Source organism: Leuciscus leuciscus (genome assembly GCF_965113295.1).
Source record: "Leuciscus leuciscus genome assembly, chromosome: 14".
NCBI classification, from domain to species: Eukaryota; Metazoa; Chordata; class Actinopteri; order Cypriniformes; family Leuciscidae; genus Leuciscus; species Leuciscus leuciscus.
The window spans coordinates 32,800,037-32,814,699 of NC_138738.1; the positions used below are offsets into that span (position 1 = coordinate 32,800,037).

At 35.9% G+C, this 14,663-nt stretch overlaps 2 protein-coding genes across 6 annotated transcripts in view; both read right to left on the reverse strand.

Moving 5' to 3' along the window:
• Positions 1-5,987, reverse strand: part of kalrnb (kalirin RhoGEF kinase b) — an 84,859-nt gene extending 78,872 nt beyond the window's left edge. Inside the window, exon 1 of the mRNA XM_082137469.1 lies at positions 5,341-5,987. Within this exon, the coding sequence (XP_081993595.1) occupies positions 5,341-5,410 (70 nt within the window). The 5' untranslated portion in view covers positions 5,411-5,987. The remainder of the gene's footprint in view (positions 1-5,340) is intronic.
• Positions 5,988-7,013: 1,026 nt separating this feature from the next.
• LOC309513770 (uncharacterized protein) lies at positions 7,014-14,450 on the reverse strand. Of its 5 annotated transcripts, XR_014211531.1 has the most exons (9): positions 14,219-14,450; positions 13,438-14,042; positions 13,216-13,306; positions 12,928-13,114; positions 12,627-12,748; positions 12,007-12,235; positions 7,913-8,027; positions 7,456-7,582; positions 7,014-7,117 (listed from the first exon to the last, which is right to left on the reverse strand). XR_014211531.1 is itself a non-coding variant. In XM_082189772.1 (8 exons), exons 1-8 carry the CDS (start codon positions 14,435-14,437, stop codon positions 7,552-7,554), a joined length of 1,599 nt encoding a protein of 532 aa, XP_082045898.1. In that variant the 5' UTR covers positions 14,438-14,450; the 3' UTR covers positions 7,405-7,551. The 5 variants fall into 5 exon arrangements, 4 of the variants coding, with proteins under 4 accessions (XP_082045898.1, XP_082045900.1, XP_082045899.1 ...); XM_082189772.1 differs by lacking the exon at positions 7,014-7,117 and having other exon boundaries at positions 7,405-7,582; XM_082189774.1 differs by lacking the exon at positions 7,014-7,117 and having other exon boundaries at positions 7,405-7,635.
• Positions 14,451-14,663: the final 213 nt, after the last annotated feature.

Genomic DNA, 14,663 nt, shown 5'->3' on the forward strand with positions numbered 1-14,663 from the left:
CGATGATGACACCTCTTGAACTGACACAAGTTAGGTATAGAAGAATAAAACATCATTAGCATGCGCAAGTGGTAAACAAATAGACCAAGATAAATAGCACTTTGGCAATTGTGGTTTTTATGTGCGCTGAAAAAAAGAAGAGGAAGCGAAAGAGGAGAATATGGATGCGGTCATGGCTAGGGAAAAGAGGCCAACTTGTCATGCCAATCTTACAAATGGAGCTTGAGGTGAGTTGTTTTGTTTTAGAGCCATTTCATGTTTCCTTTTTATTGGCTAGTCAGTAGATGAAGGTCACAGCAGCAAACACACTGTGAGATGATCATGCTAAATTTCTGACACTGTCAGAAAATGATCACAGGCTATCTTTGGCTACAAGAACGTGACAACGGAAAAATGTTTCAGATATTGCAGGATAGCATAAATATTTAACTTATAACCGTAGTCATGTAATTTACCAATATACTTGAAGTACCAAAATCTGCTTTTTACCTTAAAATGTACTGATCACCACCATGATAATACAGTTGGCACAACAGTAAGTCACATGATGAATCAGAGTTCAGCTTAAGTGGTCTGTCTACAAAACATGGTCGCACATGGTCAAATACCGTCAGGGTAACACACACCACTAAAATAACGCAATAAACATTAACTAAATAACGTAAAATATTGCACAAAACATTCTAATGAACATTACTGATAACAAAAATGAGACAAATTATTGATATTATTAATTATTTGTTATTTATTGCAAAATGATTTATATAAAATATTATTAGCCTATATATGATGTGTCACAGGCTTCTGGCAATGTCCTTTTACTTACATAAATTTGACAGTATTTTACAGTAAAATGACATACAATGCAACGTTAAACCATTTTACTGTAAGGTAGTGTCATGATCCCAGCCTGTCCCCTGTCTTGTGTGGACTTTTATGTAATTTCCTGTTCTGTGCCATTTTTTGTAATCCTTTTGTTGATTGGTTCCCCATTCATTACTTGATTGTTCCCAGGTGTGTCTTAGTTGTTAGCCTTTGTGTATTTAAACCCCTGTGTTTCCTGTGTTCTTTGTCAGGTCTTGTCCTGCTACATGTTGGTGTGACTCAGTTTTGTTCCTGAAGATTTATTTTGTTCTGTTCCTGGTTATGTGTTTTTATTAATGAGTTCTCCATCATTACAGGTAGCTTGTAAATCAACCAATCAACAGGTTTTTACTGTATAATTTTTACAGTTTTTTTTTCCTGTAAAAAATTACAAAAATGTTTTCAAGTGCAGCTATTACATTTTCACAGTTTCTAAACTGAATGGTGCCCAACAGGAAATGGAAATACTCTTTATGAACTTTGAATGTATGAACATATTATAAGAGCAGTCTTAAATTCAACAGCTGTTTGCTTCACAGTACAAAATATGTTTCTTTAAAGGTCCCATATTGTCAAAACTGAAATTTCCTGGCTTTTTTCATGATAACAGAGGTCTAGGGGCTATGAAACTACCTTATAAGTTTCAAAACAGTCAATCCACAGACAAATGCACACAGCCTGCATAAAGTAGCTGTGCCTTTTCACGAGCCGTTGTGACTTCCGTATAAATGTGATGTCAGAACTACTCAGCCTTCAGTCCCACCCCCACCAATGATGGGTCACTCAGAAAACAACAGGCCAATCAGAAGAGAGGCTCATGAATATTAAGTATACAGGCCAAAATCAACCAGTTCTTGGCATAGCTCCTGAGAAAGGAGCTGTAAGAATATATTGAGATGGTTTTTGGTACTTATACCTCAAATAAATATTCTTAAGGACACCAAAAACTAAAATAAAACTTCAGAAAGCTGTACAATATGGGACCTTTAAAATCGGGGTGTTGGAGCTAAGAATTTATTTCACAACGATCTGTGAACATTTGTTCTTTGGCAAATCTCAAACTTTAAATGTCAAAAGACTCTATGGGTTGTTACTTTCTGCAAAAGGTAAGTTATGCAAAGCATAAACCACCAGAAGCATAATAGCCATTTAAAGGATTAGGAATCATTACGTAATCATTGCATTGAGAGATAAATATCATCCTCACACATGACCACACATATACATCTAGGCTTACGAGTCATTACGAGTCCTATGATACTTTCTAAAAATATATTTTTGACTATGATTTCATTGGCCTATATTATCAGAAAGGAGACTGTGGTTTTATCACATTACAGACAAGCGTAACATTTTGGCCATAGCCTAAGCAAGAGAAACCCACAAGCTAAGCAGCTTAAAATGATTCCAGCTATAATACACAAGGGACCTTCTTGGTTTTTAGGCCAACTCTCTGTCAACTCCAGTTACTCTGGGCATTGACCATATTCAATTACTTTGAAATAAATCAACTTATTTGCCCACTTACATAATTCCAAATAGCACCCCTTTTTTTTTTTGCATTATGTTCATCTATCTATCTATCTATCTATCTATCTATCTATCTATCTATCTATCTATCTATCTATCTATATATATAATCTATCTCCAATCCAATCTCACGGAAAAACGAAGTGGCGATTTCGTATAAAACCGTACAATGTGAATAATACAAAAATGAATGATTTTTAGAAAAAATTACCCATTAAGGACCACTAACCCTTTCCGTCAAAACATACCTGTCACAGGGGTGTAAACAGATCCTTACAAAAAACATACAATGAGGTTGTATACGGATTCATAAAAAAAATTGCCAATTTGCCAAAATATAAAATTGTTACAAATTGTGTTGAGATCTATCTATCTATTTCTCTCTCTCTCTCTCTCTCTCTCTCTCTCTCTATCTATCTCTCTCTCTCTTTATCTATCTAATCAATTCGACTCATGTAAGAGGTAATGAGATTATTAATGTTCATAAACCAACATACAGTCTCTGTTTCATTCTGCCCCCCTCTTACACCTCAAACAAGATGAGCATCTGCAGGGATGCTGTGCATGAACGAGACGCTCGTCCCCACACAGTGATTGTGATCTCCCACATTGGCACAGCGGTGTCTGTCTCTACTGCCCTCTCACAGTGTCTGACATCCTTGCGGACAAGGGACATCCTGATTCCCAGACGACCAATCCTGTGCATGATTATCCCACCCAGTGTGATCATGCTAATCCGATGAAGAGACCAGAAATACAGGCACTATTAGACTATGTTGGATAACAGCACATGTGCCGGAGAATCTCCATCATAGGAGGAATCACAGGGTGAAGACAAGCAGAATTTGCTCTGTGCACACACCTCCTGCTAAAAGAGATATCAGAGAGACAGACTGACAGTATAGTCTTGAGGGCTACTGATCAACTTTAAGCTTTTGAGTCAAAAGTCCTATTACACGAATGCCTGATTCTAGCAGTGGTTTTTTATGTTGCTTTGAAACCGAAATTGTCTTAAATTAAAATGAGTTTCTTACTCAGCATTTTTGTCTTGTTTTCCAGGACAAACATCTACTGCAAGCATTCTTAAATTGAGATACATCTACTTAATAAGCAAAACGACATAAGATACAAAATTTAATGTTCTGAAAAGTATATCAAAATTAAGTGAGTTTATGCTTAAAACAAGAAAAATATCTGTCTTTTGAAGTTTTTGAATTAAGTTTATTTTTCTTAATCAATGGCAGATATGCTTTTCTTGTTTTAAGTATAAACTCAATTAATTTTGACACATTTTTCAGGATTATATTTATCTATATTTGTTTATCAAAAAAAGCTTGATATCTCAAGTCATTTTGCTTCTCAAGTAAATGTATTTTGGCTTGATTGTAGCATTTGAAACGTGCATTTTCTGTAAAGCATGCTTCAAAATATATGTATGGTGAAAAGCACCATTTATACATGAAATGAAAATATTTCAAATATTTGTAAAGGAAAACAAGACAAGAATACTAAGACATGAACATTTTTGTGATTCTTCTCAACTAAAATTCCAATATAACTTTATTTAGCTTAATAATTGTTTTACAGTTTAAAATGTGCTGAAAAGCCTATTAAATGATATTTAAAAGCAGGTTCTCATTGTGACAATTTTGCTCAAATAATTTAAACTGCAACTGGGGCATACAGTCACAAATGTGGGTCACAGTGGGTTAAATTAACTGTATATTTTTACCTGTCCAACAGTGATGGAAATGATCAAAAGCAAAACTTTGAGGAATGTATAAATATAATAAGTCCACTCTGAGAAATATTCACAGGGGAGAAAAGTGTGACAACTAGCTCCAGAGTCCCTGTATTCTACACAAACACTGATCCACATATGGTCAGCCAGCTCTGATCATATAATAATGATCTAAATTGTAAAATGACAAAAGTATTGGCATGATGTGCAGATATTGATGTAATACAATGTATGGAGTTCACATAAACAAACACTGTCTGTGAGACATAAGGTTAGATGTGAACAACACATAACATTTGTATTCAGAAAACAGCATGTGCACACCATATATGAGGGCATAAGCACGCATGACATATGCATGTTCACATTCCAACACAGAGCTTTGCATATAGAGAACATACATTATTGTCGTATGTTGTCAGGCAAACCAGAAGTGGGTCAGTTTTAAGGGTTACAGTTCATGCTCTGGTAAGTGTCTAGTAAATAAAAGTGAATAAAATCACTGAACCACAACTGGTGGATGTGTCAGGGTTGACATTAGGAAGGGATGCAGGATGAGATGCAGAAGAGTAGATGCCCTTCTTTACTCTCTCCAAGCCAGAAAACGCTTCCCATTCTCACATTAAAGAGCCTTTCTGTTTCTCGTGTAAAGGAAGTACAGTACTGAGACTATGCTGTTTGTGTGAATCAACAGGCTTCAGGCTCTGAAACATGAATCAATGTCACGACCGACAAAAGGCTGAGCCACTCCCGCGCCCGCCGCGGCGCCGCGCTGCGCGATCCCCGGCGCGTCCGGAGGTGATAGTAACGTAATTAGAGAATGTGTTGAAGGTGTGAGAAAAAGTGACAGGTGAAGAAGTATCCTATTTACAGGGGGATCCCTTGCTCTTGTGCACAATAACCCAGACACAATATAAGGGCGTTGAACGTGCCAATAAAAAGCACTGCTATATGGACATCACACTCTGGCTTTTGAGGAATATGGCAGTTTTATCACACATATGCATTGCAGGCTCTACAATGTATGCAATGTGATATCTGTAAAGCGTGTGATGCATATCCAAACCTCTAAATGATGCCGTTCAGACAGCTTCTATCCTGTTTGACTCAGTAATGCAACCTCAAGGTGTAGGCTATGCACGGATGGTGAGTAAAATAAAATAAACTCATTGACATCCATTGTAACAAAAGCATAATAAAACTACCTGTTTTGAAAAAAGGCTCCGTATCTGCATCGTTCGGTCCTTCCTCAGCCGCCTCGGCAGAATTCATCATTGCAGAATATGTTTCCACGGATGATGATTATGATGATGGTCAGATTTTACACCTACGGATCTTTATAATCTATGTGTGAAGAACACTAGAGCGCGTGGCCGTCTCCATTGGTGAACGCTCGTAGTAGTGAATGATGATGATGATGATGATGATGCCGGAGGTTCTGCGCTCAGCGATACTTTATCCAGCGCTCCACCGGGCGCTATTGTTTAAAGCCTCCCCGCCTCTGCAAGACAACTGCTGGCTGGGGGAACCCCGATAGAGAGAGAGAGTCGTAAAAAAAGCGCGTGCAATGTTAATGCAGGTCTTTTAAAATCCCTTATTCATTCGTTCCTCCTCCACCCGTAGTATATTCCTCCATTCGTTCGATCTCTCGCACAACCCAGTGGATATAATGGCAGCGCTCCCCTACACTGACCGAACGAACCGCAATTTGCCTCCCACTATTACAGATGAAACAATGCAGCTAATGCAACGACTGTTGTAACGTTAGATATTTATATAGCCTATACAATCGTTCGCGCGAGGGAGGTTCTTTATTGTGGTGCAGCCTGTCTGGAGAACTGGACCAATCTATGCTCCTGATGCGCTCAAGCGCTTCCTAATAATGGGGTGTGTGTATTTTTCAAGAGGCCGGAGAACCCCTACCATCACCATACGGTCCTTTTTAAGGGATGCTTACTTATTAGAACCAATGAATCGCTGTCTGTTAGGACGCTTTTATCATTGGAACCTCCTTCATATTAAAACTTATTTGCAGTTCTTACCTTATTTCTTCGCTGAATATCAACTAATATTATTTTAAAATAATATTGGCCATATTATTAGTACCAGTACAACAGTATGCTTTGCTTTATATATAATATTTGGCATAATAATGGATATTTTAAATATTAATTTAATAATAATTAATATCAAATTATGTTGTATTTTTAATAAAACGCCAGTTTATTTGTACTTTTAGGTAACAAACGAAAATGGTTGCAAAAAAAGAAACCAAAACTGGTCTGGAATCAATATATGAGTGGAGCGGAGCCACAGATGTCCCCTCTCAGATCAAAGCGAGCGCGTTCTGAAATCACTCTCCAGCTCGAACTCCACTCCAGGTTTTCCACTTCCCACTCTCTGCTAGCTGCTGAGAGAAACCCTACTCCAAACGCGTGTAGCCTTCGTGAAGTTCGTGCTATAACTTTTAGAAACCATAGAAAGGCATAACCGCACAACTCCGCTTAAAATTCACAATCACAACACTAAAAAAAAGCGTTGTGATTCCCAATTCGCAAACAAACACGCAATTAAACGTCCGAGTGATGTCAGCGTTCCTGGAATGACAGCCAGCCAATCAAATTAGAGGACCGAACTAACCTGTCTGCCTATGGTAAATAATAATAATAATAATAATAATAAAAAGATTAGTAATGATTTGTAAAATAGCACATTATTGTATTGTGTTAGAGATTCTCATTATGATCTAAGTATAATTGTAACAATATTATTTTTTGTGTGTGTGAGAATTTGCCATCAGCACTAGGCTACTGTCAATCACCACACCCCCTTATGAATGAGAATGTTTATTTAAAAATCAAAAGTATGCTTGAACGTGGGCACAATTGTGTTGTTTCTGGAAGTTAAATAGCCCTGTCGACTCTAACCAGGAAATTTAGTCCTTCCTGTGATTCAGATTTTGCACATGGGTGAATTTAACATCTGCGAAAACAAATGATTGTATACTTAATGATTGTGTTACCACAGTATGACTTGCAGATTACGATAACATTAAAATGATTAAGCATTCTAGTGCATAAACTTAAATTCAATGACTGAGAAATGTTTTCTTAGAGAGAGATTGAGGCTAGAAAAAGGATGGTGAAATGCCGCCCTCTTGAGGAAATGTGGTGTCATAGAGGCCTCAGCTTCTTAGATCCAAAAATACATAGGCTAGTTATTCAGTATTTTGTCTGAAACAGCCATTGAATTCAACAAAGCACGCAGTGTTTTAGTAGAAAGACTTTATTTCTATAAATTTGCTGCTTATTTAAATTAACCTGATTGTTGATTGTTTATTCTTGTTGGTTTTAACTTCCATAATGTCTCTTGCACCAAAGCAGGTGATCATCCCTCCGGAAGGATGTCATCAAATCCTAGCTGGAGAACATCACTGAGTGGGCAGCACTGTGAGGATCAAAACGAACAGCTTCACATCACTTTATGTAGATTTATTTTACCTGCTGAGAAAGCAGAATACAAATCTATACAAGTCATCAAACATTCATAAGGAAGAATAAAAATTCTTGAGGTACTTTAGAGCACCATTTCTGATTTTGTGAATCTCAAACCTGAACATTTCACTGCTGTGCAGGCACAGGTGATCATTGACAGAATTTATGGTTTACATAAAATTCAATAATTTGGTTGAAGTGATGATTGTCTGCAAAATGCTATTGTTGTTAATTGCTTTTGTTTTTATAAAGACATTCAGAAAATGAACAACGATCAGCTCACCTGCATGTTTGGCATTTGAGATGTTCTGTGACCTCTGACCTATACATCTCTCTGCCGGAAGTGGACAGAGAGGTTTTACAGACTCGGGAATCGGGATGACATGGCACTCTTTTACCTGGATGCATAAATGGGAATTAAATAATTTTTCATTTCAGATATCTGTTTCTTATTTTAATATAGGCTATCTCTAATTTTAAACAAAAAACTTAAAAAGTGTATTTTACAAATTTCAACGATATAGATAACAGATTATAAACCAGCTAACTATATACGAATGTAGCCTACCTGAACCCTGACTCAATATTTTTGTCCACATAAATCGATTTATCTCTAATTTCTTTCATCACAGGAAGGCATATAATGGCATGATGAGGTGTCTGATTTCATCAGTAGTCCTAAGTGTGTTTGAGATGAGCACATAATGGGAAAACGAGAGGAAGAGAACAGACTGAAACCTCATCTACCCATTTCCCAGGAGCCTTGAAACACCCCAGTCAAAAAATAGCATTCAGGGTTTTCATCTTTCTTGCTCTGACTCAAGACTGGATGTAATGTGGGGTATTCAGCACTCGAGCTGCTCTGATATGTGGTCAGCAGAATCAGATAAACAAAAACTGTAGACCACTTATTGTGACTGATTTAATTTCAGTAGAATTGATGAAAACTACTTGAGCTAATAATATTTACTATTGACAAAGAAAATTACTATACATACATACATACATAGTCTACATACATACAAAGCAGCAAATTCAAAATAAAAAGTAAGTTAATTCGCCAAGGAAGAGATGGAAACTCGAGTTTGCGATTTGGACTCGAGTCGCGCTTAAAGGTATAACGGAGGATCTTTCCAAATTTTAGATAAGACCCGCCCTCTCCACTTTTTGAAAAGTTTGATTGATTCACCAGAATGATTGACAATTAGGAGGACCAATAGTTTAGACTACCCACCAGGAAGTAAAACATCCTCCGCTATACCTTTAAGGGATGGTTAACCCAAAATGTTACATTTTACAGAATTTTCATTTTTGGTTGAACTATCCCTTTAAGTCTAAAAAAAATTACTTGTGACTTTACTTGGACCCAAATATTTTAGACTTGACTTGGCCTTTTTAGGGACTTCTACTCCAGCACTGACACGGGGATTATCATTTTACAAAACCGCGAAGTTTCAGTACTTAATATTATGGCAAGCCGTTTTAACATTTAATCATTTAAACCGACTAGTCTCTATTTTCATGCTATTAGTACTTATTTTTTAGATACTAGTATCTATTCCATTAAGTACTAGTACTTATTCATTAGCTACTAGTGCTTATTCTTTAGATACTAGTGCTTATTCTTTAGGTACTAGTACTTATTCAATAGATACTAGTACTTATAAATTAGATACTAGTACCTATTCATTAGTTACTAGTACTTATTATTAGATACTAGTACTTATTCATTAGAAACTAGTACCTATTAAATAGATACTAGTACTTATTCATTAGATACTAGTACTTATTCCAATAGTGACTAGTAACTATTCTTTTGTTACTAGTAACAAATAAAATGTTTTGCCATTGACTTCTATGGGGATCTGTCATTCAGATATCAACTATTCAGTTCTGACTAGTTTGTATTCCAATTGTGACTAGTACATATATATTAGATACTAGTAGTTATTTATTAGGTACTAGTACTTATTTTTTAGATACAAGTAACTATTACTAGATACTAGTATGTATTCAATAAACACTAGTACTAAGTCATTAGATACTAGTACCTATTCAATAGATACTAGTACTTATTCATTAGATACTAGTACTTATTCATTAGATACTAGTACCTATTCAATAGATACTAGTACCTATTCATTAGATACTAGTACCTATTCATTAGATACTAGTACCTATTCATTAGATACTAGTACCTATTCATTAGATACTAGTACCTATTCAATAGATACTAGTACCTATTCATTAGATACTAGTACCTATTCATTAGATACTAGTACCTATTCATTAGATACTAGTACCTATTCATTAGATACTAGTACCTATTCATTAGATACTAGTACCTATTCATTAGTTACTAGTACTTATAAGTTATTATTAGATACTAGTACTTATTCATTAGAAACTAGTACCTATTAAATAGATACTAGTACTTATTCATTAGATACTAGTACTTATTCCAATAGTGACTAGTAACTATTCTTTTGTTACTAGTAACAAATAAAATGTTTTGCCATTGACTTCTATGGGGATCTGTCATTCAGATTCTGTTCTGACTAGTTTGTATTCCAATTGTGACTAGTACATATATATTAGATACTAGTAGTTATTTATTAGGTACTAGTACTTATTTTTTAGATACTAGTATGTATTCAATAAACACTAGTACTAAGTCATTAGATACTAGTACCTATTAAATAGATACTAGTACCTATTCAATAGATACTAGTACTTATTCATTAGATACTAGTACCTATTCATTAGATACTAGTACCTATTCATTAGATACTAGTACCTATTCATTAGATACTAGTACCTATTCAATAGATACTAGTACCTATTCATTAGATACTAGTACCTATTCATTAGATACTAGTACTTATTCCAATAGTGACTAGTAACTATTCTTTTGTTACTAGTAACAAATAAAATGTTTTGCCATTGACTTCTATGGGGATCTGTCATTCAGATATCAACTATTCAGTTCTGACTAGTTTGTATTCCAATTGTGACTAGTACATATATATTAGATACTAGTAGTTATTTATTAGGTACTAGTACTTATTTTTTAGATACTAGTATGTATTCAATAAACACTAGTACTAAGTCATTAGATACTAGTACCTATTAAATAGATACTAGTACCTATTCAATAGATACTAGTACCTATTCATTAGATACTAGTACCTATTCATTAGATACTAGTACCTATTCATTAGATACTAGTACCTATTCATTAGATACTAGTACCTATTCATTAGATACTAGTACTTATTCATTAGAAACTAGTACCTATTAAATAGATACTAGTACTTATTCATTAGATACTAGTACTTATTCCAATAGTGACTAGTAACTATTCTTTTGTTACTAGTAACAAATAAAATGTTTTGCCATTGACTTCTATGGGGATCTGTCATTCAGATATCATCTATTCAGTTCTGACTAGTTTGTATTCCAATTGTGACTAGTACATATATATTAGATACTAGTAGTTATTTATTAGGTACTAGTACTTATTTTTTAGATACTAGTATGTATTCAATAAACACTAGTACTAAGTCATTAGATACTAGTACCTATTAAATAGATACTAGTACCTATTCAATAGATACTAGTACCTATTCATTAGATACTAGTACCTATTCATTAGATACTAGTACCTATTCATTAGATACTAGTACCTATTCAATAGATACTAGTACCTATTCATTAGATACTAGTACCTATTCATTAGATACTAGTACCTATTCATTAGATACTAGTACCTATTCATTAGATACTAGTACCTATTCATTAGATACTAGTACCTATTCATTAGATACTAGTACCTATTCATTAGATACTAGTACCTATTCATTAGATACTAGTACCTATTCATTAGATACTAGTACCTATTCATTAGATACTAGTACTTATTCATTAGATACTAGTACTTATTTATTAGATACTAGTACTTGTTCATTAGATACTAGTACCTATTAATTAGATACTAGTACCTATTAATTAGCTACTAGTACTTATTCAATAGATACTAGTACCTATTTATTAGATACTAGTATTTATTCCGAATGTTACTAGTAAGATTTTTTATTTTACTAGTCACAACTGCTTTTTTTACTTGTCTTATGTTATGACTAGTCAGAACGGCCACTGGATAGTTCAATTAAAAATAGTGCCAAGCCATTACGAGGTCTGACCTCTCCATAGACAGCGGTTTTGTGCTGCAAATATATCACTCTTTTGAACACATATTGATTTGAGAAGAAAAAAACTTTATTGCCGTGACCCCAGCAAAGGACAAGTGAACAATTCAATAACTCGTGTTGCCCTTAGAAGTGTTTATGGCTATTTGTTCTAATTATGCAAACTTACCGGTATGCTTGAATAAAGTCAACTGACTGAAGACCCTCAAGAGATTTTTATCTAGTACGACAGCCTTGAGAGCATTCCAGGCAGCAGACCCCTTCTTCAACCATTTCTTTCTTATTTGTTGGTCATCGCTGAGGTCGTCATGGTAACACCTGTACTCCTGCCCATTTTCTTCCCATCGGTGAACACCACACACATGATACAGGATAGAGGTCCACCGGCGTCTCAACTCCTTTTTGAGGACATTTAGACACCGCTTAGCAAATTTCACAAATTAAATCTTTGCCACAAAGTATGCTCATTGTGTAACAAAAATCATTTACATAATCATCAATAAATAAGGACCAGACCCGTTGCAAGAAATTACAATACCCGTAGAACAAACGCGGACTAAACCTGGTCTCAACCAGGACTGAACCTGGACTAAACCAGTACTAAACCAGGACTAAACCTGGTCTGAATCTATTTTATGTGGTAGTGCATTTTATTCATCACCGAAGAACCATGGAGATGACCACGGTTCAAAAGCCTCAAAATGTTTGGTTCAAACGTTTCCCTTTTTCTTGAGGCTTCATTTTGCCCATCACTAGTTATGTATAACCAAACAATTCCAAGAGCATCACCTTCTCATCACCACCACAAGAACTGCATGACCACCAGAAGTGATTGCCCAGAGACTTGATCCAAGGCTGCAGATCCCGGTTTTCCTTCTTCCTTGCTGCTGCAGTTGCTTTCTTCTTTACACCTATAATGCACAAAGATACAAATGAAAAATCATAACGTGAACAATAATTTTGCTAAATATCAGAACATGAAAGTAAACTCTGAATTCTACAACAGCTTAGCTGCTTTCATTTTTCATATGCAAAAGCTCAACCATGATGATTACTATAATAAAACACAGTGTATAGTAAGCAATGCCACCTTTAGCAACATGCCATGGGTCAAACTGATGTCTGAGCTCCGGATAAGACTCCCTCATGATCTTCCGTATTGATGGAGCCCGGTCAGTCGTAACAACATCAACACTAACTCCAGAGTCCAGCAGACGATCCAGACCCCTCCGGAAACCAACAGACTCCATTGCTGGTGAACTCGTAGTCTCAGATACCTAAATTGTTCATTGAAGAAAAGAAGTGCGGGGAGGCTTATAAAAGTAGAACATAGGGATCAGGGACACTCAGTAAAAGGACATTACTGGATATATTTTACCTGAATTAGGTCTGACATAATTATCTTCTTTGTTGCATCATCCATGAAGCTGTAACAGGTGTACTTGGCACTGTAGCCTGGGGAGTCAGATCTGCAGATGACAAGTAAGGAAGTTACTTGTGGGCTGAAGGCAATCGTGATTTGACTGAATTATAATATAAGACATAATATTGTAACAGTAATGAGCACATATACTGTATGATATTTAACGGAAATATTTACCTTGCATCACCACCAATATCTGTGTGTCCACCATGAGACGCTGCTTCCTGGAGTTCGGCGATATTTTTTTCTTGCATGTCAGTGTAGGCTTTGTGAATTACAGGTATCATATAAGTGGACTGTAGTGAGTAGTACGATGTCTTCTTTGGAAGCTGTAAATTCAGAAGATCGGCCCACTCTGCAATTTCATTTTGTGTTGTTCCAGTGAAAATAATGGCTGCTGAGGACACTAGGTTATTCTCAGGGATTCCACGGACATCTGGACATGACTGCCACACTCCTGTATGGTGATTGAGACAAGTCCATTCTATTTTGATCTTTGATCCACAGCTGGTGATTTTCTTGTCAGTAATGGATACACCACATGTGTGACAAGTTGAAAACAGTTCCATAAGGGCCGACTCGTTCACAATCCACTTCCTCTCAGACCAATCACCTCTCCTTTCTGCTCCCACAATGCTCACATCTGAGGAAGATGATCTTGTGGATGTACATTCACAACTCAGAGGAAGAAATGTGCAGTCATCCCCTACACAAGGTGCCTCTATGGAACTCATGCTTGTATCCAGTGTCTCAGATGCAACTGTTGAGCTCGGGTTCCCTGACTAAATGAGGAAAAAGAAAAACAGTGAAGTGTTAGTCAAAGTAAAGTGGCTGACTGACAGCATTTATAAGGACCTCATTTAGGATATGCAATAAGGCTCATCTTCAAGATTTAACTTTATGAAATTGTTCGATTTTTTTAAGTGTGTGTAAAATAAAATTATATTTTTTTACTAACCTGTGACTGTTCACAGGTGGGAGGTAGGGCCAAGTATGTACCAGATGTTGATGGCTTTGTTTTTGGAACGGTTTCTGGTGGGCTGGTGAGAACCAGCTTCAAGTGTTCATGGTCAAATCTGCACTTCAGAGGGGTTGACTGAGGGAGTCCAGAGAATGCGTGGTCCACTTCGTCAGGGATTGAATCAGTACTGCACCCAGACTGGGCTGCTGCAGCCATCACAACAGGAGTGCATGCCTTTGAAAATATAAAAATGTTTTGATTGTAAATATCAATAATTTCAATCATGTTTAACAAGCCCAGTAAAAGTTACAGTATATCAACATTTTACTATCTACAAATAGTAACAGTAACAAAAAGTTCTCTTTAAAATTATTTCACTAAAACTACAACTTTTAAAGGGTAAAAAATACCTGCATCCACTTTGCAGTCTTTCTAACAAGAA